Genomic DNA, 27,140 nt, shown 5'->3' on the forward strand with positions numbered 1-27,140 from the left:
GTAAACCCTTATCCTCACCCTTCACATCCACTTATCCTGAAGCAACTACTTATCTCTTTAATGCTACTATAGATTAGTTTATATTTTTAGAGTTTACATAAAAGGAATTATAAAGAATATATTCTACTCTATCTGGCTTCTTTCATTTAGCATAATTATTTTGAGATTCATTCATGTGTGTTTTTTTTTTCCCCCTTTTTCTTTTTCAAATTGTTTTGAGACAGGGTCTCACTCTGTCACCCAGGCTAGAGTACAGTGATGCCATCACTGCTTACTGCAGCCTTGAACTCCTGGGCTCAAGTGATTCACCTGCCTCAGCTTCTGAAAGTGCTGGAATTACATGCATGAGCCACCATGCCCGGCTAAAGATTCATCCATGTTGTTCAGAGTATCAATTTATTCCTTTATACATGCTGAATAGTACTCCATGGTTCTAGTTTTTGGCCATGAGCATTCATATACAAGTGACTGTATGGATATGCATTATTTTTCTCTGGGGTAAATATCTAGGAGTGGAATGGCTGAATCATATGATAGATATATGTTTAATTTTTAAAGAAACTGTCAAACTGTCTTCCAAAGTAGTTGTATTATTTTACATTCCAACAAGAGATGATTCTGCCACATGCTTGCTAATCTTTGGCATGTTCCGTTTTAAAAATTCTAACAGATATGAAGTATCTTACTGCAGGTTTTTTTGAAAATTTTTATTAAGAAAATGGGGTCTCACTATGTTGCCCAGGCTGATCTCAAACTGCTAGGCTGTAGCAATCCTCCTGCCTTGGCCTCCCAAAGTGTTGGGATTACAGGTATGACCCACGGTGCTGGGCCCTTATTGTGGTTTTAATATGCATTTTCCTTAGTGACTAATGATGCATTTTAATATGCATTTTCCTTAGTGACTAATGATGCATTCCTTAGTGACTAATGCATTTATTTGCTATCCGTCTATCTTTGGGTGAAGTGTCTGTTCAAAGCTTTTGTCCATTAAAGCAAAAACGACTAGTTCATATCTTTTCTTATTGTTGAGTTTTGAGAGTTCTTTCTATATTATGGATATTGGAACTTTATCAGATATATGCTTGGCAATGATATTCTCCCAATCTGTTCCTTATTTCTTTAACTCTCTTAACAGTATCTTCTGAAGAGAAGTTTTAAATTTTGATAAAATCAATTATCAAATTTTCCTTTTTGAATCATGCTTCTGGTATTGTATTCAAGAAAGGTCACAATATTTCTCCAATGCTTCCTTCTAGCAGTTTTATAGTTTTAAGTTTTGCATTTAGGCCTATGATCCACTTTGAGTTAAATTTTGTATATGAAGTTATGTATGGCTTCAAGTTCAATTTTTTTATATATGGATAGCCAGTTGCTCCAGTTTCTCTACTGCATTAACTATGCATCTTTATCAATAATTAGTTGTGTATATAAGTGCATTTATTTCTGGATTCAAGTCTGTTCCACCGATCTATTTTTGTATCTTTGTATCAATATCAAAATGTTTTGATTTTATAGCTTTATTATAAATGCTATACCTTTATAATTGCAATCAGGTAATGTTAGCCCTCCAACTGTTCTTTTTTTGCAGTTACTTAGCTATTCTATTCTAGGTCCTTTGCATTTCTATATGAATTTTAGAATTAGTGTGTCCATTTCTACAAGAAAATCTGATGGGATTATGATTGTGTTGAATGACATTCTGTCTTGTTCCTAATCTCAGAGGAGAAACATTCAGTCTTTTGTTATTGAACATGATGTCAGTTGTAGGTATTTCATAGATACCTTTCATCGGGGGAGAAAGTTTCCTCCAAATTCCTAGTTTGTTAAGATTTGGTTCTTGGGGTGTGTGGGGTGTCAGTACTAGATATTGTATTTTGTCAAGTTATTTTTCGGCATTTATTGATGTAATGAGCTTTCTTAGTGTGAGTCTGTTAATATTGTAAATTATAAGTGATTTTTGAAGATTAAACTAGCCCTGCATTCCTGAGATAATCTTTACTTGTTCATGATATATTAACCTTTCAATATGTTGTTAGATTCAATTTGCTTAGTAACTATTTTGAGATTCATCCATGTTACTGAATGTTTTAATGTTTAGAATTTTGAAATATATGGTCATTAGGAATATTGTTCTGAAATTCTTTGCTTGTAAGGCCTCTGGTTATGGTGTCAGGGTATTGCTGGTCTTATAAACTGAGTTGGGAAGTATTTCCTCTTCTTCCATTTTATATGGAATTGGCATTATTTCCTTCTTAAATTTATCGGTGAGGTAATCCCGCCATGCAAGTTTTCTTGTGAAGATGTTTTTTAGCTACAATTTAGTAGACATATACATATATGAGGTTATTCATTTTATCTCTTCTCAGGTGAGCTTTGGTAATTTGTCTTTTGAGGAATTTGTCTATTTCATAAAATTTGTTGTATTGATTAATGTATTAATATTCCCTTATTCTTTAATATTTGTAGAGTCTATTTTGATGTCACTTCTCTTACCTCCTGATGTTGGTAATTTGTATCTTCTTTTTCCTGATCAATCTGGCTGCAGTTTTATAAATTTTATTGATCTTCTCAATCAGCTTTTAGTTTCATTGATTTTTCTCTATTGCTTTTGTTTCCTAGTTTATTGATTTCCCTTTGATCTTTATTTCCTTTCTTCTGCTTACTTAGAGTTTAATTTGCTCCTTTTCTAGTTTCTTAAGTTATAAGCTGAGGGTTTTTTTTGTTTTTTTTGTTTTTTTGTTTTTTTTTTTTAATGAGAAAGGAGGATCTGTCTATATTTTTGCTTGGTTTTGTTTGTTTTTTTAACAAGACAGTCTTGCTATGTTGCCCAGGCTGGAGTACAGTGGCTATTCACAGGCACAATCATGGACCGCTATAGCCTTAAAATCCTGGGCTCACATAATCCTCCTGCATCAGCCTCCCAAGTAGCTGGCACATGCCACTGTGCCCAGCTCTCTGGGGTCTTTGATTTGAGACTTTTCTTCTTTTTAAAATATAGGTGTTTAATGATAAAAAATTTCCTTCTAAATACTGCTTTTGGGGAATACACAAGTTTTCAAAGGTAGAGTTTTCATTCAGTTTGAAATACTTTCTAATTTCCCTTTTGATTTCTTTTTGAGCCCTTGGTTATTTAGAAGTGTGTTGTTTAGTTTTCATGTAGTTGGTGATATAACCAGAGATATTTCTGTTATCGACTTCTAACTTAATTCTATCGTGGGCAGAGAACATATTTTGTATAATTTTTTTTAGTTTATTGAGATTTATTTGATGGTACAGAACATAGTCATCTTGATAAATGTTCTATGTCCATTGAGAAGAATGTTATTTGGTGAAGTTTTCAAAAAATGTCAATTAGATCAAGATAGTGTTGTTCATATCTATCATATCCTTGCTGCTTTTCTCCTTGCTTATTCTACAAGTTGTTGAGAGGCTTATTGAAATAATTGTGGCTTTTTCTATTCCTCATCACAGTTCTATCAGTTTCTGCTTCATATATATATATGTGAAAATATATATATATGTGAAATATATATATATATATATATATATATATTTTTTTTTTTTTTTTTTTTTTTTTTTTTTGAGACTGAGTCTCACTCTGTCACCAGGCTGGAGTGCAGTAGCACGATCTTGGCTCACTGAAACTTCCAAGTCCGGGGTTCAAACCATTTTTCTGCCTGTCTCCCAGGTAGCTGGGACTACAGGCATGCGCCATGATGCCCAGCTAATTTGTGTGTGTGTTTTTTTTTTTTTTTTTTTAGTAGGGACGGCGTTTCAACATGTCAGCCAGGATGGTCTTGATCTCTTGACCTTGTCATCTACCTGCCTCGGTCTCCTAAAGTGCTAGGATTACGTGAGACACCGTGCCGGGCTCTTCATGTATTTTTTTTATTGTGGTAAAATATACATAAAATGTGTCATTTCAGCCATTTTTAATTGTAGAGTTCAGTGGCATTAAGGTGTATTCACACTGTTACTTGACCACTGCCACTGTCCATTTCCAGAACTTTTATATTTGCCCAAATTGAAATTCCATACTTTTTAAATACTATCCTCTCACCCTAATCCCTGCCTTCTACTCCTGAAAACCATAATTCAGTTTTTCATTTCTATCAATTTGACTTCTCTAGGTATCTTAGATAAGTGGAATCATATAATATCTGTCCTTTTGTATTTGGTTTATTTCACTTTGCATGTCATCAAGGTTCATCCATGTTGGCTTCATGTATTTTGAAACACTGTCATTAGGTATATCAACATTTAAAATTCTTATGCCCTCTTAATTTATTCCTTTATCATTATATTTGTTCCACCTTTTTTCATATTTAAAGTATGTTTCTTGCAGTCAACATGTAATCAGGCTTTATTTTTTATTTAATCTGTTACTCTCTGCTTTTTAATTGGGGAGTTCAGACCATTTTCACCTATTCTAATTACTGATACAATCACGTTTGAGTCTATCATTTGTTTTCTTTTTGTCCCATCATTTTCTTTTATTTTTCCTCTTTTTCTTCCTTGATGAATCAAGTATATTTTATGATTTAATTTCATCTCTTTCGTAGGCTTATTAGCTACTTTATTAGTAGTTGTTAGTTATAACTCTTTGTTTTTTAAATTTTAGTGGTTGCTTTAGGGTTCATACTATACATGTTGAACTTATAAATCTATCTTCAAGTGATAACGTATCATTTCATATGTAGTGTAAGAACCTTTCAATAGCATAGCAGTCTCCCACTCATCCAAGGTTTCACTTTCTGTGGTTTCAGTTACCTGTGGTAGAGTACAATAAGATATTTGGAGAGAGACAGAGAGACCACATTCACATAACTTTTATTACAGTATATTACTATAATTGTTATATTTTATTACTGTGGTGGTTAATCTCTTATTGTGTGTAATTTATAAATTAAACTTTATCATAGGTATTTATGTACAGGAAAAAATATCACATATAGAGGGTTTGGTACTATCTGCAGCTTTAGTCTTCCATTGGGGGTCTTGGAATGCATTTCCTGAAATTAAGGGGGGACTACTATATACCCATGTACAGTCATACATTGCTTAATGACAAGAATACATTCAGAAGTGTGCTGTTAGATGATTTTGTCACTGTGGGCATGTCACCGAGTATACCTACACAAACTTAAATGGTATAGACTACTACATATGTAGGCTATGTGGTATAGCCTATTGCTCTTAGGCTACAAATCTGTACAGTATGTTATTGTACTGAATATTGTAAGCAATTTCAATGCAGTGGTATTTGTGTATGTAAACATATATAAAAATAGAAAAAGTCCAGTAAAAATATGCTATTATAATGTTATGTGACCACTATTGTACATACGGTACAACACTGACTGAAAATTCATTATGTGACACATGGCTGTAGTCATCAGTTCCAGTGCTCTTAATTTCTTTATGTAGAGCCAGATTTCTCTCTGGTATCTTTTCCTGGCATCATTTTAAACAGAAATGTTAAGTCTTTTACATCTTAAAGAACTTAACATTTCTGATTTATATTCCCACCAACAGTGTGTAAGTGTTCCCTTTTCTCCACATCCTTGCTAACATCTGTTTTTGACTCTGTAATAATAGCCACTTTAACTGGTATAATATGGTTATTTATTATGATTTTAATTTACATTTCTCTGATGATTAATGATATTGAGCATTTTTCATTACATTTGTTGGCCACTTATACGTCTGTTCATGTTTCTTGCCACTATTTTTTTTTAGACAAGCTCTCATTCGGCTACCCAGGTTGGAGTCAAGTAGCATGAACATGCCTCATTGTAGCCTCAACCTCCTGAGCAGTGCAAGCAAGAAGATATCTGGCTTTAAAGTACTGAAAGGACAAAAAGTTGTCAACCTTGAATTCTGTACCTGGCAAAAAATATTGTTAAAAAAAAAAGACTTGGCCGGGCGAGGTGGCTCAAGCCTATAATCCCAGCACTTTGGGAGGCCGAGGCGGGTGGATCACGAGATCAAGAGATGGAGACCATCTTGGTCAACAAGGTGAAACCCTGTCTCTACTAAAAATACAAAAATTAGCTGGGCATGGCGGTGCACGCCTGTAGTCCCAGCTACTCGGGAGGCTGAGGCAGGAGAATTGCTTGAACCCAGGAGGTGGAGGCTGTGGTGAGCTGAGATCGTGCCATTGCACTCCAGCCTGAGTAACAAGAGCAAAACTCTGTCTCAAAAAAAAAAAAAAAAAAAAGACTTTTTCAGACGTATAAAAGTTGAAAGACTTGATCACCAGTACACTTGAACTACCAAAAATGTTAAATCCTTTATAAAAGATTTAACATTCCAGAAATGTTAAATTCTTTGTCTTTCATTTTTTTTTGAGACAGAGTTTTGCTCTTGTTGCACAAACTAGAGTGCAATGGTGTGATCTCGGCTAACTGCAACCTCTGAGTCCTAGGTTCAAGCAATTCTCCTGCCTCAGTCTTCTGAGTAGCTGGGATTACAGGCATGTAACCCCATGCCCAGCTAATTTTTTTTTTGAGATGTAGTCTCGCTCTGTCACCCAGGCTGCAATGTAATGGCATGATCTCAGCTCACTGCAACCTCTGCTTCCCAGGTTCAAGCAATTCTTCTGCCTCAGCTTCCTGAGTGGCTGCGACTACAGGCATATGCCACCACGCCCAGCTAATTTTTTTATATTTTTAGTAGACATGGAGTTTCACCTTATTGGCCGGGCTGGTCTCAAACTCCTGACCTCAAGTGATCCACAAGCCTCGGCCTGCCATAGTGCTGGGATTACAGGCATGAGCCACCGCACCTGGCTAATTTTTTTGTAATTTTAGTAGTGATGAGATTTCTCCACGTTGGTCAGGCTGGTATCAAACTGCTGACCTCAAGTGATCTGCCTGCCTCTGCCTTCCAAAGTGCTGGGATTACAGGCATGAGCCACCATGTCTGGCCTAAATTCTTTTTATTTGTATAGATTGAGGGAGTAGAAGTGCACATTTACATGCCTATATTGCAAGCTCCAGCCCAGCAAAATAAATAATCAACAGTAAACAGCCTATAGAATGGGAAAAGGAAAAAGTAGTTGCAAGCTATACATCTAACAAGAGCTCAAGTGATCCCCCACCTCAGGCAAGTAGCTGGGACCACAGACAAGCACCACTATGCCTGGCTAATTTTTAAAATTTTTGCAGAGACTATGTCTCACCACGTTGCCTAGGCTGGTCTTGAATTCCTGGATTCAAGCAATCCGCCTGCCTTGGCCCCTCAAAGTGCTGAGATTACAGGCATGAGGCACAGCAACTGGCTTTGCCCACTTTTTTTTTTTTTTTTTTTAATTTTTATTTTATTTTTTATTTTTTATTGCATTTTAGGTTTTGGGGTACATGTGAAAAACTTGCAAGGTTGTTGCATAGGTACATATGTGGCAGTGTGATTTGCTGCCTTCCTCCCCTTCACCTATATCTGGCATTTCTCCCCATGCTATCCCTCCCCAACTCCCCACCCCCCTCTATCCCCCCCTCTCCCCCCCAACAGACCCCAGTGTATAGTGCTCCCCTCCCTGTGTCCATGTGTTCTCATTGTTCAACACCCACCTATGAGTGAGAACATGTGGTGTTTGATTTTCTGTTCTTGTGTCAGTTTGCTGAGAATGATGGTTTCCAGGTTCATCCATGTCCCTACAAAGGACGCGAACTCATCGTTTTTGATGGCTGCATAATATTCCATGGTGTATATGTGCCACATTTTTCCTGTCCAGTCTATCATCGATGGGCATTTGGGTTGGTTCCAGGTCTTTGCTATTGTAAACTGTGCTGCAATGAACATTCGTGTGCATGTGTCCTTATAGTAGAACGATTTATAATCCTTTGGATATATGCCCAGTAATGGGATTGCTGGATCAAATGGAATTTCTATTTCTAGGTCCTTGAGGAATCGCCACACTGTTTTCCACAATGGTTGAACTAATTTACACTCCCACCAACAGTGTAAAAGTGTTCCTATTTCTCCACATCCTCTCCAGCATCTGTTGTCTCCAGATTTTTTAATGATCGCCATTCTAACTGGCGTGAGATGGTATCTCAACGTAGTTTTGATTTGCATTTCCCTAATGACCAGTGATGATGAGCATTTTTTCATATGTTTGTTGGCCTCATGTATGTCTTCTTTTGTAAAGTACCTGTTCATATCCTTTGCCCATTTTTGAATGGGCTTGTTTGTTTTTTTCTTGTAAATCTTTTTTAGCTCGTTGTAAATTCTGGATATCAGCCCTTTGTCTGACGGGTAGGCTGCAAAAATTTTTTCCCATTCTGTTGGTTGCCGATTCACTCTATTGACTGTTTCTTTTGCCGTGCAGAAGCTGTGGAGTTTGATTAGGTCCCATTTGTCTATTTTGGCTTTTGTTGCCAATGCTTTTGGTGTTTTGGTCATAAAGTCCTTGCCTACGCCTATGTCCTGAATGGTTTTGCCTAGGTTTCCTTCTAGTGATTTTATGGTGTTAGGTCTTATGTTTAAGTCTTTAATCCATCTGGAGTCAATTTTAGTGTAAGGTGTCAGGAAGGGGTCAAGTTTCTGCTTTCTGTATATGGCTAGCCAGTTTTCCCAACACCACTTATTGAACAGAGAATCCTTTCCCCATTGCTTGTTTTTGTCAGGTTTGTCAAAGATCGGGTGGTTGTAGATATGTTGTGTCGCCTCCGACGCCTCTGTTCTGTTCCATTGATCTATATCTCTGTTTTGGTACCAGTACCATGCTGTTTTGATTACTGTAGCCTTGTAGTATAGTTTGATGTCGGGTAGTGTGATGCCTCCTGCTTTGTTCTTTTTGCTTAGAATTGACTTGGCTATGCGGGCTCTCTTTTGGTTCCATATGAAGTTTAAGGTGGTTTTTTCCAGTTCTGTGAAGAAGGTCATTGGTAGCTTGATGGGGATAGCGTTGAATCTGTAAATTACTTTGGGCAGTATGGCCATTTTCACGATATTCATTCTTCCTAACCATGAACATGGAATGTTTCTCCATCTGTTTGTGTCCTCTCTTATTTCGTTGAGCAGTGGTTTGTAGTTCTCCTTGAACAGGTCCTTTACATTCCTTGTTAGTTGTATTCCTAGGTATTTTATTCTCTTTGTAGCAATTGTGAATGGCAGTTCGTTCTTGATTTGGCTCTCTTTAAGTCTGTTATTGGTGTATAGGAATGCTTGTGATTTTTGCACATTGATTTTGTATCCTGAGACTTTGCTGAAGTTGCTTATCAGTTTCAGGAGATTTTGGGCTGAGATGATGGGGTCTTCTAGATATACAATCATGTCGTCTGCAAATAGAGACAATTTGACTTCCTCCTTTCCTAATTGAATACCCTTTATTTCCTTTTCTTGCCTGATTGCTCTGGCTAGAACTTCCAGTACTATATTGAATAGGAGTGGTGAGAGAGGGCATCCTTGTCTAGTGCCTGATTTCAAAGGGAATGCTTCCAGTTTTTGCCCATTCAGTATGATATTGGCTGTCGGTTTGTCGTAAATAGCTTTTATTATTTTGAGATACGTTCCGTCGATACCTAGTTTATTGAGAGTTTTTAGCATAAAGGGCTGTTGAATTTTGTCGAAGGCCTTCTCTGCATCAATTGAGATAATCATGTGGTTTTTGTCTTTGGTTCTGTTTATGTGGTGAATTACATTTATAGACTTGCGTATATTGAACCAGCCTTGCATCCCCGGGATGAATCCTACTTGATCATGGTGGATAAGCTTTTTGATGTGCTGTTGCAATCGGCTTGCCAGTATTTTATTGAAGATTTTTGCATCTATGTTCATCATGGATATTGGCCTGTAGTTTTCTTTTCTTGTTGAGTCTCTGCCGGGTTTTGGTATTAGGATGATGTTGGTCTCATAAAATGATTTGGGAAGGATTCCCTCTTTTTGGATTATTTGGAATAGTTTCAGTAGGAATGGTACCAGTTCCTCTTTGTATGTCTGGTAGAATTCAGCTGTGAACCCATCTGGACCTGTTGCCCACTTTTTAATGGGGTTGTTCTTTTCGTCTTGAGTTGAGTTCCTTCTAGATTCTAGGTATTAGCCCTTTGTTAGATGTATAGCTTGCAACTATTTTTACCCATTCTGTAGACTATTTACTGTTGACTGTGTATTTTGCTGGGCAGGAGCTTTTAATATAGGCATGTAAATGTGCCCTTTTACTCCCTTAATCTATACAAATAAAAATAATTTAACATTTCTGGAATGTTAAATCCTTTACAACTTTAAGGATTTAACATTTTTGGTAGTGCAACTGAACTGTTGATCAAGTCTTGTAGCTTTTGCATGTCTGAAAAAGTCTTTTTTTTTTTAACAATATTTTTTGCCAGGTATAGAATTCTAGGTTGATAGCTTTTTTTCCTTTCAGTACTTTAAAGCAAGATACTTCTTGCTTGCAGTGTTCCTACTAAGCAATGTGATCTTTGTCTATACATAATATTTTTAAGTTTTTTATTTTTAAGGTTTTCACTTTATCACTGGCTTGACAATTTTGATTATGATATTGCTTGGCACGGTTTTTTCCATGTACCTGTGCCTTAACTGGTTTGGGTATGGGCTTATCATTTTTAGTTTGGAAAGTTTTCAGTTATTATTTTTCTCCACATCTCCTTCAGGGATTCCAATTTTTCATTTATTGGGCCCCTTACAGTCCCACAGCTCAGTCATGGTCTTTTCAAATATTTTTCTCTTTTTTCCCTCTCTGTGACTCATTTTGTGCAGTATATACTACTATGGCTTTAACTTTATTAATCTGCTATTAATTTGATTGTGTATTTTTCATACTATACTTTGAAGTTATTAATCTCTAAGAGTTTGATATAGGTATTTTTTTTATTTTCCACATTTCTACTTGACTTTTTGAACATATAGAATACAGTTATAATGACTGTTTTAATGTCTTTCTCTGCTAATTTTTACATCTATGTTAATTTCTGGGTTGGTTTGATTCAATATCCTCCTCATTATGGGTCCTGTTTTCCTACTTCAAGCATGCCTTTAATATTTGATTAGCTGCTAGACATTGTGACTTTTACCTTGTTGGGTGCTGGATATTTGGATATTTCTTAACACCTTTAGTCTTTTTTTTGGGATGCTGTTCAATTACATAAAAACATTTTGATCTTTTTTTGGCTCTTGCTTTTATAATTTGTTTGGCAAAATGGAGCTGTCTAGGCTAATTATATTCTACTATTAAAAGAAGGTCTTCCTGAGTACTCTTCGCAATATCCTGTGAATTAATGAGTTTCTCCAGTGTATTTGATGGGAACAGGCGCTATTGCTGGACCTATGTAAGTTCCAGACACACTTTCCTCTTACCTTTTCAGATGACCATTTTCGGCCAAGACCATGTCTGCCCTGCAAGTACAGAGCCTCGCGCTTGCTGCTCCACTGCCCATCCACACCTGCTGTCAGCTCACCATGGATGATGATATTGCCACGCTCGTTGTTGACAGTGGCTCTGGCATGTGCAAGTCAGGCTTCGTGGGCGACGATGCCCCCTGGGCTGTCTTCCCCTCCATTATGGGGCACCCCAGGCACCAGGGCCTGATGATAAGCATGGGTCAGAAAGACTCCTATGTGGGCGACGAGGGCCAGAGCAAGAGAGGCATCCTGATCCTGAAGTAACCCATTGAGCATGGGCATGCATCAGAAGGACTCTATGTGGGGGATGAGGGCCAGGCAAGAGAGGCATCCTCACCCTGAAGTACCCCATCATGCATGGCATCATCACCAACTGGGATGACATGGAGAAGATATGGTACCACACCTTCTACCACAAGCTGTGTGTGGCTCCCGAGGAGCACACTGTGCTGCTGACCAAGGCTGCCCTCAACCCCTAGGTCAACAGCGAGAAGATAACCCAGAAATTGAGACCTTCAACACCCCAGTCAAGTACATGGCCATCCAGGCTGCGCTGTTCCTGTATGCCTCTGGCCGTACCACTGGCATCCTGATGAACTCTGGTGATGGGGTCACTAAAACTGTGCCCATCTATGAGGGGTATGCCTTCCCCCATGCCATCTTGCTTCTAGACCTGGCTGGCGGGGACCTGACTACCTCATGAAGATCCTCATCAAGCGCAGCTATAGCTTTACCACCACGGCTGAGTGGAAAATCGTGCATGACATCAAGGAGAAGCTGTGCTACATCACCCTGGACTTTGAGCAGGAGATGGCCATGGTGGCTTCCAGCTCCTCCTTGGAGAAGAGCTATGAGCTGTCTGATGGCCAGGTCATCACCACTGGCAACAAGCAGTTCTACTGCCCCAAGACACTCTTCCAGCCTTCCTTCCTGGGCATGGAATCCTGTGGCATCCATGAAACTACCTTCAACTCCATCATGAAGTGTGACATGGACATCCACAAAGACATGTATGTCAACACAGCTGTCTAGTGGCACCACCATGTACCCTGGCATTGCCGACAGGATGCAGAAGGAGATCACTGCCCTGGCGCCCAGCATGATGATTAAGATCATTGCTCCTTCCCAGTGCAAGTATTCTGTGTGGATCGGCGGCTCCATCCTGGCCTTGCTTTCCACTTCCCAGCAGATGTGGATCAGCAAGCAGGAGTATGACAAGTCTGGCCCCTCCATCACCCACGGTAATGCATCTAGGTGGACTGTGACTTACTTGCATTATGCCCTTTCAGATGACTGTTTTGTTGGTTTTGGATAATTTCCTCATATGTATATGCTGATTAGTATTCTGAAGAATACTCAAGGGGTAGATTCTGTAGATATCTGGGGTTCGCTCTCTTTGTAGCTCTCTTTACCTGGTACTCTGTTCTATGAAGTCTAGCTCCCTTTGTTTTCCCAGACTCTTAGTGCCATCTTCTCAACTCAAGGATTCCAAAGAGCTCTTCTCTGTTCTCTTCCTAGAAATTCTTTCAAGGCAGTAAGCTGGTGTAATTATAGGGCTCACTTTGTTACCTCTCATAGATTATTGTTCTTTGTTGTCTGATGTCCAGAGTCTTGAAAACAATTGTTTCATACATTTTATCTGTTTATGTTTGTTTCTTTTTTTATGTTTGTTTCTTTTTCTGGTTGTTTCAGGCAGGAAGTAAATCCAGTTCCTGTTACTCCATCTTGGCCAGAAACAGATGTAGAACTTTTTCCACTGTCTACCTCTTTACAGTAACCACAGAGGGCCTGACATAGAAGGGTGGTCTTTTCCTCCTCTCTTTCTACACAGACTCCATTAGGTTTTAGGTCCCTAAATTCAGATTAGCAGGAGGGGAAAGTAAGAGGGCTTACTTACACTTCCTAAACTAAGCTTTGTTATCCAATTCAGGTTTTACCATTGCTATGTTCCAGTGGTTACCAGATACATGCTCAGCTATTAATATATTTGTACTTCATTTCCATTTGTATAGTGGTGTTTGTTTGTTTGTTACAAAAAGGCCTTTCATTTTGGGAGTTCTGGAGAAATGAAAGGGTGAATGATAGGACTGCCTAAATATCACTTCAAACCTCTAACATCAGTCATCCAGAACCTTCAAATTTTAGAAGTGTGTGTGTGTCACACAATCACAACAAAACTTGTGTTACTAAGATATACTATGAGTGGTTGGTTCAAATGAGAGAATAATTCTGATGGATTGAATGTATAAACTGCCAACTTTCTCCATAAAATTACAGAAGTGTGGAAGCATAGGAGAAGCAGTAAGAGAAAAGAAAGTAGAGGTGATCAGCAAAGGTGTAGGTGATTAAAATTAATGACAGGAGTGGATGAGTTACTCTCAAGGTAGAAAGGGAAATGACCTTTGAAGACACATAGGAGTAGGTGGTCAAGAACTTAGGTAGGAGAAGTGAATAACACGTGATCTGCAATACTGTGGTCATAGAATGTCAAAGATATGGACCTTTCTACAGGGATAAAGGTGCTAGCAGTATTATCGTCATAAGAATATAACAGGCAAATAGTCAAATGTGATATCTTATTGGCTTCTGGAGGTATATTAGTATTCCAACAAATGTAAGAATGAATAATCATTGATTGACAGTTACATATACTCTTTCTGGAAGGTTCAAAATAGTCCAAGTTTTACTATACTATTGCAAAAGCACCAATGAACAAGTTTTATTGATATAGTAGGAAAATAACTGATTTAAAGCAGAGTCTCCTTCACCACTGACTACACCTCTATGGCCATGTAACTATAACAAGACATACCATTTAAAGCCTCTGCATTACCTTATACCAGCAATAAATGTAGTGAGAGACACTGTTTTGTTGATCAATGTCAAGCTTTGGAATAATGTAATACCGGTAGGACACAGAAGCCTACATACCAAATGTCTTCTGACATAGTCATCTACTTGTTGCTTCAGTTCAACTCGGCGTGCATCAGTGAGTTCTTGGAGTCCTCGCCAAGGAGCAAATAGTTTCTTTTTCTTACGGCACTTTGCTAGGAATTTAAGCGCCTGGAGGGAAAAAAAAATCGAAGGCTTGTGATTTTTCTCCCCTAACTAATAAAACTATTTTCTCACTACAATATATGGTAGTGATCACATTGCAACACTGATTAATTCTGAGTGTATTTAAGGAGGGGAATGGGACTGTGACAATATGCAGGAGAACAGTGACTTTTTAAATATATAGTCTTCTTTAGATATTACAAGGATATGTATTCAAATAATATATTACAAGGATATGTTCATGTATTATTTGTGCAGTAAGTAATAAAAAGAAAAAAAGCAATGGATTCTAGTCTCAATTATAGTCCCTTATAAATTATGATTCTGGGCAAATCACTTGATCTCTAGAGGACAGGTTCTATGTCTATAGAAAACAGGGACCTTAGTTCTACACAGCTTATAGGATTGTAAATACCAAGGAGACAGTATTTCTGTCTGAACTCTTTCTGATGTCCTTCAGAATGGACTCTGGTAAAAAGAAACCTTGTAATAGGCATGATATGGGACACATTTGCCATTATACTTCCCAGTTGTTTTCACTCTTCTCGTGTCTTTGTAGGTTTTATTTTCATCAAAGTATACGTTCACATTGTTTAAAGCAGGGTCAGCAAATCATGACCCACAGGCCAAATCCAGCCTGCTGCCTGTTTTCGTAGGGCTCGAGAGTTAAAAATGTGTGTGTGTGTGTGTGTGTGTGTGTGTATGTTTCATTTTACATTTTTAAACAATTTGAAGGGAAAAGAATATTTAGTGGCATGTAAAATTATAAATATTTAGTGACATGTAAAATTACATGAAATCTAATGTTTACAAATAAAATTTTACTGGAACACAGCCATGCTCATTTGTTTACTATTGGCTATAGCTGCTTTTGTGCTCTAACTGAATACATGTGACAGCCTGCATGACCTGCAAAGCCTAAAATATTTTATAATATAGCCCTTCCAAGAAATGTTTGCTGATGTAGTTCTATTATTTAATGTGTCAATTTCATAAGAATTAATAGAATCTTAAAGAATTCTTACTAGAATTACCCACTTACCCTGTCCCCCCACCCAAAGGCAACAGTTTAATTCAGGTTTTTCTTTTGATATTTAGCTCCATCTACTTTTCTGTGATTTTTTTTTCAGAAATAGGTATTATCTATTGATTTTCTTATATGAAAGATATGAATTTAGATCTTTTCCACTACTTCTACTCCCCACCCATCCTATATTATTACATCATAATTTTAGTTAAATTAATGTTCAATGTTTACAAAGTTATGACCACATAAAGGCTATTCACTTTTGAACAATATAGTATACTATAATTACTTTTCCTTCGTTGCACATTTTTATTTTCTCTGGAATTATTAATTCTTTTTTCCCATGCTGTTTTCCATATACTTTCTACTGATTATATTTTACAAACTCTGCTGTAATTGTCAACACATTAAAACACATCAGGCATTTTATCAAATTCATTTTCTTGGACACATTTTCTAGAGCTCCTTGACCTGCTACAATTTGAATTGACTGCTCTCTATACTTTAGGCATGGCTGTCATCCTGTAGCCTCCATTCACCATCATCTTGGTGACTACTTTTCATCTTTCCTTGTGTTCCTTGGATTCCATATTGCATTCTTTATCAGGTTACTCCCTTCTTATCTAAAAATGTCTTTGGTCTGTCCTTACCTTTAATTAATAATTTCATTGGGAATAGAATTCTACTTGGAAATCATTTTCCTTCAAACATATGACAGTCTTATTTCATTACTTTTTAGCTTCCAGTGTTCCTGTCCAGACGTCCTTTTGTTCCCAGTACATTTCACAGTATTATGAAATAAATATGGAAGTGTTTCTGTCACTGTATTGGACACTTAGTTAGTCCCCTTAATCTAAAATTCATGACATTCAGTTCTGGGAAATCTTAAGTTATTTGATTTTCTCTCCTCTGTTTTTTCTTGTTCTTGATTTCAAATGTTTGGCTGTTTGACATCCTAGACTGATAGTCTTTTCTATCTATCTATCTTTTTTTTTAATTAAAGATTCTGCCTTTTCTTTTTCAAATGATGCTTCATATGTTGATCAGGCTGGCCTAGAACTCCTGAGCTAATGCCATCCTGCCGCCTTACCATTCTGAGTAGCATTGCAGGTGTGTGTTACTGGCAAAATCTTTTTTCCTTGCTCTCTGTGAGATTTCTTTAACTTTTCACGTACAGTCCTTTTATTAGTCTTTCAGTTTTCCCTGTTGAATTTTATTCTATGTGCTCCTTTTTATATGGCATCTTGGTTTTGTCTCACATGTTACCTTTCCTTATCTCTCTGAGGATAATAGTAACAGATTAAAAAACTTTTTTCCTTATACCTGCAACATGTATATTCTATCAATTAGTTTTATTCCATTTGTTTTGTCTTTGGCTTTCCTTAGCTGTTACATGATACTACCTTTCAGCTGATAAGAGTGGGCACTAAGAAGTTATTTAAAAAATTTCCCTAATACCCTTGCTATTTTGGTATTTTTTTGAGACAGGGTCTTACTCTGTCACCCAGGCTGGAGTGCAGTGGCTTGATCATGATTCACTGCAGCCATAACCTCCTGGGCTCAAGTAATCTTCCCACTTCAGCCTCCCGAGTAGCTGAGACCACAAGTGTGTGCCACCAAGTCCAGCTAATTTTTTGTAGAGAAAGGGTCTTGTTATGTTATCCAGGCTGGTCTCAAACTCCTGGGCTCAAGGGATCCTCCTGCCTTGGCCTCCCAAAGTGCTGGGATTACAGGCGTAAGTTGTCACTGTGTCTGGCCTTGTTTTTAATATGGTACTTGAGTTTTCAACTGTGCTTGCATCCTTCTGTTGAGACTTTCTTCTTTCCTTCTATTCTCCCCTTTCCTTGAATTTTCTCTTTTAGCAAATTTCCTCAATTTTTAGCTACTAGAGAAACAATGCCTCTGTTTTTACATAAAGCAAGAGAGGAACAGAAGGTAGATAAACGTTCTGACCTTTCTTTTCCTGCCAAAGGCATTAATAACCAGTTCTTCCTGAGGGACAAGTTCACTGAAAGGATATTGCTATTCCTTTATATTATCTTTTTTTTTTCTTTTGAGGCATGGTCTCATTCCTATTGCCCAGGCTGGAGTGCAGTGGTGTTATCATGGCTCACTGCACCCTCAACTTTCCAGGCTCGGGTGATTTTCCCCCACTTCAGTTTCTCGAGTAGCTGGGACTACCAGTACATGCTACCATACCTGGCTAATTTTTGTACTTTTAGTAGAGATGAGGTTTTGCCACATTGCCCAGGCAGGTATATTACTTTAAATGAGGCTAATGAATTATTTCCCATTTTTTCTTAGCAAGGTCAACTGCAGTGATAATACAATGTGAGTCATAGATGTAATTTTAAATTTTCTAGTAGTCACATTAAGAATATTAAAAATGAGCAAAATAATATTTACTGAGTTATATAAAACATAACAATATACACAAAATATTAGTATTTTGTCTTGTAATCAATATAAAAAAGCATTAATGAGATACTTTACACTTTTTTGTCATGCTACATTTTCAAAATCTGGTGGGTATTTTACACTTATGACACATTTTAATTTGGACTAGCTACATGCCAAGTTCTCCATAGCCAGCTACATATGCTTAATGACTACTGTATTGAACAGTGCAGGTCTCTAGCGTGTCTTAGAAAAGACTGCTTTAGGCCAGGCACAGTGGCTTACACCTGTAATCCCAGCACTTTGGGAGGCTGAGGTGGGAGGATCACTTGAGCTTGGCAGCTGGAGACCACCCTGGCAACTTAGCGAGACTTAGTCTCTAACACACACACACACACACACACACAACTAGCTGGGCCTGGTGGTGCAAGTCTGTGGTCCCAGCTATTACAGAGGCTCAGGTGGGAGGATCTCTTGAGCCTCACAGATCAAGGCTGCAGTGAGCTGTGATCTTGCCACTGCACTCCAGCCTGAGAGACCAGAGAGAGACTGTGTCAAAAAGAAAAAAAAGTAAAGGATGCTTTAAAAATATGGCAAAATGTATCCTTTATTGACTATTGCCTTGATCTAATTTTCTCTACTTTTCTACTTATTTTCTCAGTGTACTTTCCCATTTTTATTTTGCTTTTTCTTCTTTGAAAGTTATTCTTGGCCAAGCATGGTGGGTCACGCCTATAATCTCAGCACTTAGGGAGGCAGAGGCAGGAGGACCACGTTAGCCCAGGAGTTCAAGGCTTTGATGAACTATGAACACACCACTGTACTCTAGCTGGGTGATAGAGTGAGACCATGTCTCTTAAAAAAAAAAAAAGTAATCCTCTTATTTCCTTTTCCATTTTGGCTAACTTTGCTTTGACTTCATCTTGTTTTTATTAATAAGATGCGAAGACTATAAACATAACCTTGACCCATCCCTTTTTGCTCTTAAACAGAGACTCATTACTTTTTAGCTAGTGCAGATATGAGACAAATGTGACTAATCTTCCTTTTTTGTTAATGGAAAGTATAAAAGCCAAAACAGCTTTACCTTCATAGCCTTCAGATACCTTTAGATACTCTCTTATGATGACTCCTACTTTTTTCTCTAAGAAATGGAATGCAAACCAGGATATTTCACTTTATAGTAGAGGATCCTTTTACAAAGTATTGGGCTCATCTAAATCAGGCAAGGTAGTAAGTCAACTTAATAAGGGCCTAGCTAATTCTAAGAAAGGGAAAACTTTAAAAAGGAGGTATTTGTGAGGTAAAAGTATTATAAAGGCCAAACGTTCCTCCAAAGGAAGTGTCTCCAACCCTGCTATCAAATGGTTAATCCTTATATAACTTTGTTTAGCAGAAGGCAAATATCAGGAGTATGTGTGATTCAATGATGGTGCAGGACTGTTTGTTGCAGATATAACCTGAGATCCCCAGAAGAGCCTGAAGAAGGAGTAGGTGGCAGACATCTCTTCCTATTTCTCTAGTGTTTATTTTATTATGTTTTTTGGATGGTTAAAAAAAAAAAACTTTGTAAAAAGTGAATCACAGAGACTGTTCAAAATCTATCACAGTAGAAAACTGAAATTGACCTAAAAATTCAATAATAAGGGATTGTTAAACTAAATGCTATAGGACCTGAAATCCTAACATGAAAGTTAACCGTGTGGAAAACTGGTAATTAAATTAAAAAAAAAAAGCCTTGTGCTATGCTTTTCAAAGGCAACAAAATAGTACTATGCTCTAGACACATTGCAGAAAAACTGCCATTTAAGAATATGATTCTACAATTAAAATGTTATAATGATTTAAATATATCTAATATCTCATCTGTGAACTTAAAAAATCAAATATCACATGCTGCTCTTGCATTGAACTTTGTAATTTACAAAATACATTACTATAAATTAGGGCATCTGATCCACATAAGAACTGAGTAAAAAGGGTAAGGGTAAACATGTATTCATACATCAAGCACATGTGATAAGCTAACAACAATAAGACTCAGCTCCTTATCCTTGAAGAACTCACAGCCCAAGTAAGAAGGGAAATAATTAACAAAACAACATTACAGTATAGCAAATGATGTACAAGGTACAAGGTTCTAAGGTAGTACTAAGGACTGAGTGTCTAAATCAGCTTGGCCAGAGGTAAGGGGGTTTTCTTTTAGAAAGCTAAGTGTCTTGACCAATGCTTTACAACAGGTAATAAGCAAAGTCAGGTTTGAACTCATGTTTTTGCTTCTTCATTCAGAGCTCTTTTTTCACTACATTGGACTCACTGCTCTTTGAAGTGTGACAGCTGCTTTATACTCTGTGAGAGACTGCCTCTGTTGGCGAAAATTTTTCCTTTCCCTGTACCCTCTCCAATGTTTCTGGATAATCAGTGCTGATTTCTCTTCCATTTCTCGATTGTGTTTCTCCACCTGACCTAAAAAGATGATAGACACTATTACAATATACTCACTGCTATGCTTTCTTATGTTTTGGAATCAGAATAATGATAATAATAATCTTGCATTCTTTTTATCTTTGTCAATATTGTTTACTAATTTTCGCAATTCCATTACTTTACAATGGTTCTAAGATTTTAGAAACTATGCTTTACCAGATTATGCAGCTTCTTTAGAGAAAGAACTCATATAATATTTTTGTGGTAATGAGCAAATGGCTGAAAATCCAACACTAAGAACATTTGAAAAAAAGAATCATAAGTACATGGTTACAAAGTCATTCAGTACGACCAGAGGGAAAGGGCAAAATGTGTGTATGTATTCTCTAGTCTGCATGCTTCCAAATTTCTCTTAAGTCACTCTGTCAGTTATACAGATGACTTTCTTTTTGCTTTCTTGGAGTTGTTCAGTATACAGCCCAGGGTTCACAGTACATATGTGACAGACTAAGGTAGTAAAATTGTTAATAAAATGAGGGATGTATCTGAGGGAGTATAAGAAACTGATAGAATTTAATGATCGATTGGATATGGAGGTAAAAGAGGGAAAGGACTCTAGGATTTCTCAAATGGGAAACTGAGTAAGTTCTTGGTGTCATTACTTGAGATGGTGAATAGAGGAAAAGGAAATCTGAGGCGTAAGATGACTTTGGTGTTTGGGATGCCTGTGGATATTCAGGTAAAGCTGGATCCAATAGGCAGCTGGCTACGGAGCTGTGTTACTCAATACAGTAGACACTATCCACAACTGGCTACTTGGGTTAAAATAAAGTAAAATTAAAATTCAGGTTCTTCAGTGCTCTAGCCACATTTCAAATACTCAGTAGCCATCTCTAGCCATTGGCTACCATACTGGATGGTACAGATATACAACATTTCATTTTTGCAAAAAGTTCTATTGGGCAATTCTGCTCTAAGAGGTTAGGAGAGAAGGTGAAGACAGAGACCAGATTTGAAACTGCTTGGCACTCAGCTGATAGTTGAGCTAGTTATGGATGGATACCACAGGAAGAGCAAAATGAGAGGAATGGAACCCTAGAAAATATCTATATTTAATGAAGATGAAGTAAAATAAAGGGCTAGTGAAGGACCCTGGGATTGAATAACAAGAGAGGTAAAACAATTTAAAAGAATACTGAAACCACTAAGAGCTCTCAGACCACACCTTATTATTAATTTCAGCTTAGTCTTTCAAAGGTGGCAAGAAGATGTCACAACATTTGTACTAAGGAATAAGTTAAGTTCTGATGGCAGAATGTAATAATATTCCAACTCCTTATTTCAATTCAAGAAGTTTCTTTGTGTCTTTAACAGCTATCTTTATGCATAAATTTTTATGTTTCTCTAATTTACCTGAATGATAAGAAAAGAAAACTGGTGGGGAGATTGTTCATCATCAACTAATAGGTCTGAATCAGAAAAAATAGTAACTTTTTGAACTCAGAAGATTTAATAAAATTTATCTGAAAAATAGACAAAAAGGACAAAAGTCCAAATTTTTAAAAAATCATCATGTAGCTAGAAAATTTGGTTTGTTAAAAGATAAGCTAAATATTCTTACATTTATAACGTTGATACTGCCACTCACCTGGATGAACTATTTCCAGCATACTCAGCCGCAATTCTCGGGAAAGTCTCATGGCTCTCTGTCTTTGAAGTTGCAATCGTAATCTGAGGTCTTCTTCTTCCTTCTTCCTATTTATCTCCAGCAACATCTTTATTCGTTTAGATCTGTGATGTAAATAGTGTATTATACATAATTTTCATAAATCATATGTTTAAAAAAATGTATGAAAAAATATATAACCTCACTAGTAATCAAATAAATGTAAAAAGATAATTTTATAAAAAAGATAATTTCTAGTGTCATTAAGATATGATAAAATAGTTTGTCACCTGCTGTACAACCTTTCTGGAGAACTACTTGGATATATGCATTAAAAGTCTAGAAAAATATTTGAAGTATATAAATCAAAAGCCTTAAAAATGATGACCAATTAATTCCATTACAAATAATTTTCTTAAAGAAATAATCAGATATATACATACAAATTTATGTTAAAATATGTTCTCCACAGTATTACAACAGTAACAAGTTGAAAACAAACTTTCCGTCTCACAACTTAGATAAATAGATACTGGTTCATTCACCTGATGGGATGGGATTCTACAAACTGTGAAAAAACAATATGTTCAAAGAATATTTAGTGACATGAGAATATACCGATGATCTAATGTCAGGTTAAAAAGAAAATCAGGATATAGAATAGTGAGATCCAAATTGGGTCAAAAAATTTATATTTACTTACACAGAAAAATAAATAATTAAAAAACATTAAAATTTCAAGTGATTTTTACTGTATGATGTGATTACAGTTGGTCTTTATTTTCTTCTTATGCCTACTTCTCAATTATTGACAACAGAACATTACTTTTATAACTGGTTATGAAAATTTTCATGTGGCCACAAACATTTTATATAATTATCATTTCCGTATTACCTGTTTTTATTCATCAAAATTTCTCCTTAGCCATTCCTAATTTTTGTTGCTTCCGATATCACTATGTAAGGAGACTACAAGTGGTCAGTTTATAGTAAATATACTCAAAATGCTTTCAGATACCCATAGAGAAAGAAAACAAGGATAAGAAGAGAGGGAGAATAAACTACTTAAGTTTAATTGTATAAATTTAATTTATATGTGTCCCTCAAGAACATTTTCTTTTAGATCTTTTTCTTAGAATTAAACGTAAACAAATGTGGTACCTTGACTATAACTCTGTACTCTTAACAGCCAGACTTCATTATAGTATAGTTAGAGAGGATTATTATGATTTTCAACTGAATTTTCAACTCAAAATAGTTTATTTTGATAAAATTTTGTAATTATTTTGATTAAATTGTTTTGATAAAATTTTGTATTCCTGTGGTTGTTTCTCAAAAATTCTTAACTTTCATCAATTACAACTTAAATTTTCTCTAGCTTTCTACTTAGGCCAGAGTAGAGGATTTATTTGTTTTGAAACTTCTTTCTTATCCCTATTATCAAAAGTACAGAAGACCTCAAAAGTGTATGTGTATCAAAAGGTTCTAGAGAAGATGTAGGGCTAGTTGAATAGTTCTAAGTGTCTCTTGCTCTTTCTCTTTGTGAAAGTTGGAAATGAAGTAGGTAAGGGCCTCTTCCTTCCCAAAGAATAGCTGATAGCAACTTGCCTCTTCTACAGAACTTCTTCACCTCAAAACTTCTGGGTTATACAGCATGCAGATAATAATGTTTTATCTTTTACCCATTCATAGAGGGTAAAAGAGAGCAGGCTCTAAGCAGAGTCTCCTTTCAAAATGATTTTTTTAAAAACTACCTCTGGCCAGGCACGGTGATTCACACCTGTAATCCCAGTACTTTGGGAGGCCAAGGTGGGTGGATCACCTGATTTCAGGAGTTAGAGACCAACCTGGCCAACATGGTAAAACCCCATCTCTACTAAAAATACAAAAATTAGCCAGGTGTAGTGGTGCGTGTCTGTACTCCCAGCTACTTAGGAGGCTGAGGAAGGAGAATTGCTTGAACCTGAGACGTGGAGGTTGCCGAGATCACGCTACTGCACTCCAGCCTGGTTGAAAGAGAGATTCTGCCTCAAAAAACAAACAACAATAACAAAAAACTACCTTTGTTTCTAACTTCTAATTGGTTATAGATTATAATGTCCAGCGCTACATTTTCAATATTTTAAATATACTATTGCTATGGAAAACATGGTAATCATTAAAATTACATTGCTAGAATATTTAATCTGTCAGAAAACTGGGTTTGGGAAACAATTTAGGCATGTAGGCTATGAAATACGGCAAAAATGAAAAGCCTATGGAGCATGAAGGTGAAAGTAAAATACAAATCAGAAAGACAGGGTAAAAGTGAGGTTTGGTGATTTAAATACTGACTAAATTGTAAATAGGTGTGCTTATTGGATTCATATGTTTTATTTTCATGTTCAAAAACATTTATTAGGAACTGATGTGATTGTGAATGTAATTCCCCTATTTATTATTAAATAACATCTAGTTAATTTTGTAAAGAGTTTCTATAATCACTAAAAAAATCGAAGAATTATTCTTCCAACTGGTTACTTTGTAAGAATTAGTAGGCACTGGATCATCTGGCATGTGTATTATACTTCTGAAAATGAAATGACTGATCAGATATCATATTCTGAAAATAAGGAAATTCCATGATTCATATCTGATCAATATGAATTTTAACCATTAAAGTGGGAGTTGACCAAACTTTCTGCTGCCAAAACACTGTGCTTCAGAGAGAGAGAGAGAAAAAGATAGTACTGCATTTAAGAAACTCAGTTTCAGGGGGAAATCAACAAATGTAATTAAAATACTTAAAAATCAGCACTATGATAGAGGTAGGTAAATTGTGAGGTTTCTCTAAGATAACTAGATCAGCTGTTAGCTGCTTCAGAAAATCTTACTGAAGAAGAGTGGTTAAGAGACAATAAAGTTTCTAAATATGAGAAATGACTAAATAAAAAAGAAACCACTATGAAAGTGTGTTAGCAAGGGTGTGACTATAAAAGAATGCCTCTTGCTGAATCTAAAACACACTAATCAATAATGGACCCATAAGCATGACTGGTGGGCAGTCCCTCTCCCAAAACCATGGGAGGGGCAAATTACTGAGATAAGACCTGAGCACAAAAAGACAAAAATAACCTTTGAAAAAAAGCCAAGCTACAAAGGAAGCAAGAGACATTTGCATGAACTGTAACAACTAATAGAAGAGGGAAGGTGCTGAACTGGAGCAAACTGAAAATTAAAAAATTAAATAGAATCCAACAGGTTAGAACTGCATTTCAGTATATTCCAGGACCTCAAATGCAAAATACTGGAAGGGCAACAAATGAACTGTGAGACTTAAATCATTTTTGCTTCACAGCTTATCTTTTTTAATGGAAGTATTTATAACTCTTCTTGTCACATAAAGAAAGCAATGGAATTTCTATTTTAAAATAATGTAATATTAGATTCCATAGATACACTTCTAAGTGGAAAAAATCTGTAATCCTGGGCTACTTTTAAATAAAGATTTTAATATAGAAAGAGTATACAAACAAATTTGGCAACTATTGTGGGACTAAACATTAAAGCTGTGAATCCATGTATAGGGGTACCTTTAATTTAAGATGACAGATAACTAAGAATGATAGCAGGTAGAATCCTTAAGTAATACCTACTGTATCTGAATTCACCACAGAAGGCAATAGCAAGAGCACCTCAAATGCTTCGGGTAGAAAATATACACTGTGACTCAAAAAGTACTCAATATTTCCCAAATTTATCTAACCACAGAAATGCTTAAAAAAAAAACCCAGCTTGTAAGATAGGCAATAAACTTTGAGTTACAATAGATGGATAATAGTTGCATCTCATTAGTACTATCTATTTAATGCATGTATTTGTCTAGCTAAATTTGTGTATTTTCAAAGACTGAAAGTGTGCCATGTGCATTTTTCCTCCTACCATCTTCTAAGTGCCAGATAATATGCTAAAAACTTTGTATTATCTGAAATGTTACATTATATTGATCATACAAGTGTATGAACTATTATTCTCATTTTATAGACTGGAAGTTTGAAGCCAAGAGAGGTGGGGCATTGTTCAAGTTCACTCAGCCAATAAGTTGTTGAAGTGAGATACAAATTTGAATCTGTTAAACTGCCAGAGGATGGACCACCTGGTATATACTAGGCACTTGATATATATTTAAAAACTAATTCTTTTCTTTGCTACCAACAATATTCACACCCAGAGTGATTTTAATATCTTCAATCCTGTGACTACATGGTATATTGAACCCCAAAGCTATTTTTAAATGTTTTTATAACTGAAAAATACATCTGCAGTTATTAAAAGAATAGTTTCAGTTTTCTTTAAAAAATAGACTTCTGTAAAATGCCGGTTTTATTTTAGTGAACTAAAGGTTGGCTTTAAGTTAGGCTGCATGAAAAAGTCACCTCTGAAACAGTTCTTCTTTATCATAAATTATCTAGAAGCTGAGTCATTTTTTGTTGTTTTGTCACCTCTGAGAATCTGGATTGGTTAATCATTTCAGAAAGTGAGCTATGTTTTCAGTATTTCCTTTTCAGTCTACTTGAAATAAATGACAAACTATGTCATAACTCAGTGACCATATCCATCCATGCCATATTTATTCAGGAAAATCAGTTAACATACTTAAACTCGCATATATGCATGTTATTTTTATAATTATATACACACAATTATGATAACTGCTGCTTTGAGGGTTTAATAATATAACTATCATTGGCTCCCTCTGTAGGCTTGGCTCCCATAAATATCTTCTTAAGTGGATAAAATTGTATATTTGACACATCAGATTCCTGTGTTATGTCCTTTGCTTTGAAAGTACATCTGGTTATTGGAGTGTTGGAAATGTATGGGAAAAAAATTGAAAAGATAAAATAAACATACTAGGAAATTTAAAAAAAAATCACCTGAATTTCAATTCAACTATACTTTAGTAAGGTTCTTTGACCATCAATCCCCTCACCAAATTTTTTTTACCTGAAACTTCTCTGCAAAGCAATCACAGCAGATGGAAGCTTCTTTAATCTCTTTCTTGTCTGAAAACCCTTCCAATAGGCTTGAATCAAGCATGCTGCTTGATGTAGTTTCTGAAATTAAAAATAATTTAGAGATATATCTAGGAAGGTCCTTTTTTTTTTAAGTTTACCTCTTAAAGTATCAGGTCAAGGCAAGTATTAATCTCCAGTTCTAACA

The 27,140-nt window shown here is 36.2% G+C and overlaps 1 protein-coding gene across 1 annotated transcript in view; it reads right to left on the bottom strand.

Moving 5' to 3' along the window:
• The window catches only part of IQCB1 (IQ motif containing B1), an 80,776-nt gene that overhangs the window by 14,963 nt on the left and 38,673 nt on the right, over window positions 1-27,140 (bottom strand). The window contains exons 10-13 of the mRNA XM_064374689.1: window positions 26,925-27,034; window positions 21,921-22,063; window positions 20,163-20,311; window positions 14,296-14,427 (exon numbers count right to left, since the gene is read on the bottom strand). Of these exons, the coding sequence (XP_064230759.1) occupies window positions 14,296-14,427; window positions 20,163-20,311; window positions 21,921-22,063; window positions 26,925-27,034 (534 nt within the window). The remainder of the gene's footprint in view (window positions 1-14,295; window positions 14,428-20,162; window positions 20,312-21,920; window positions 22,064-26,924; window positions 27,035-27,140) is intronic.

This window comes from Aotus nancymaae, unplaced genomic scaffold, assembly GCF_030222135.1.
Source record: "Aotus nancymaae isolate 86718 unplaced genomic scaffold, 86718_ANA_hifiasm-v0.15.2.pri h1tg000011l, whole genome shotgun sequence".
In the NCBI taxonomy this organism is placed as follows: domain Eukaryota; kingdom Metazoa; phylum Chordata; class Mammalia; order Primates; family Aotidae; genus Aotus; species Aotus nancymaae.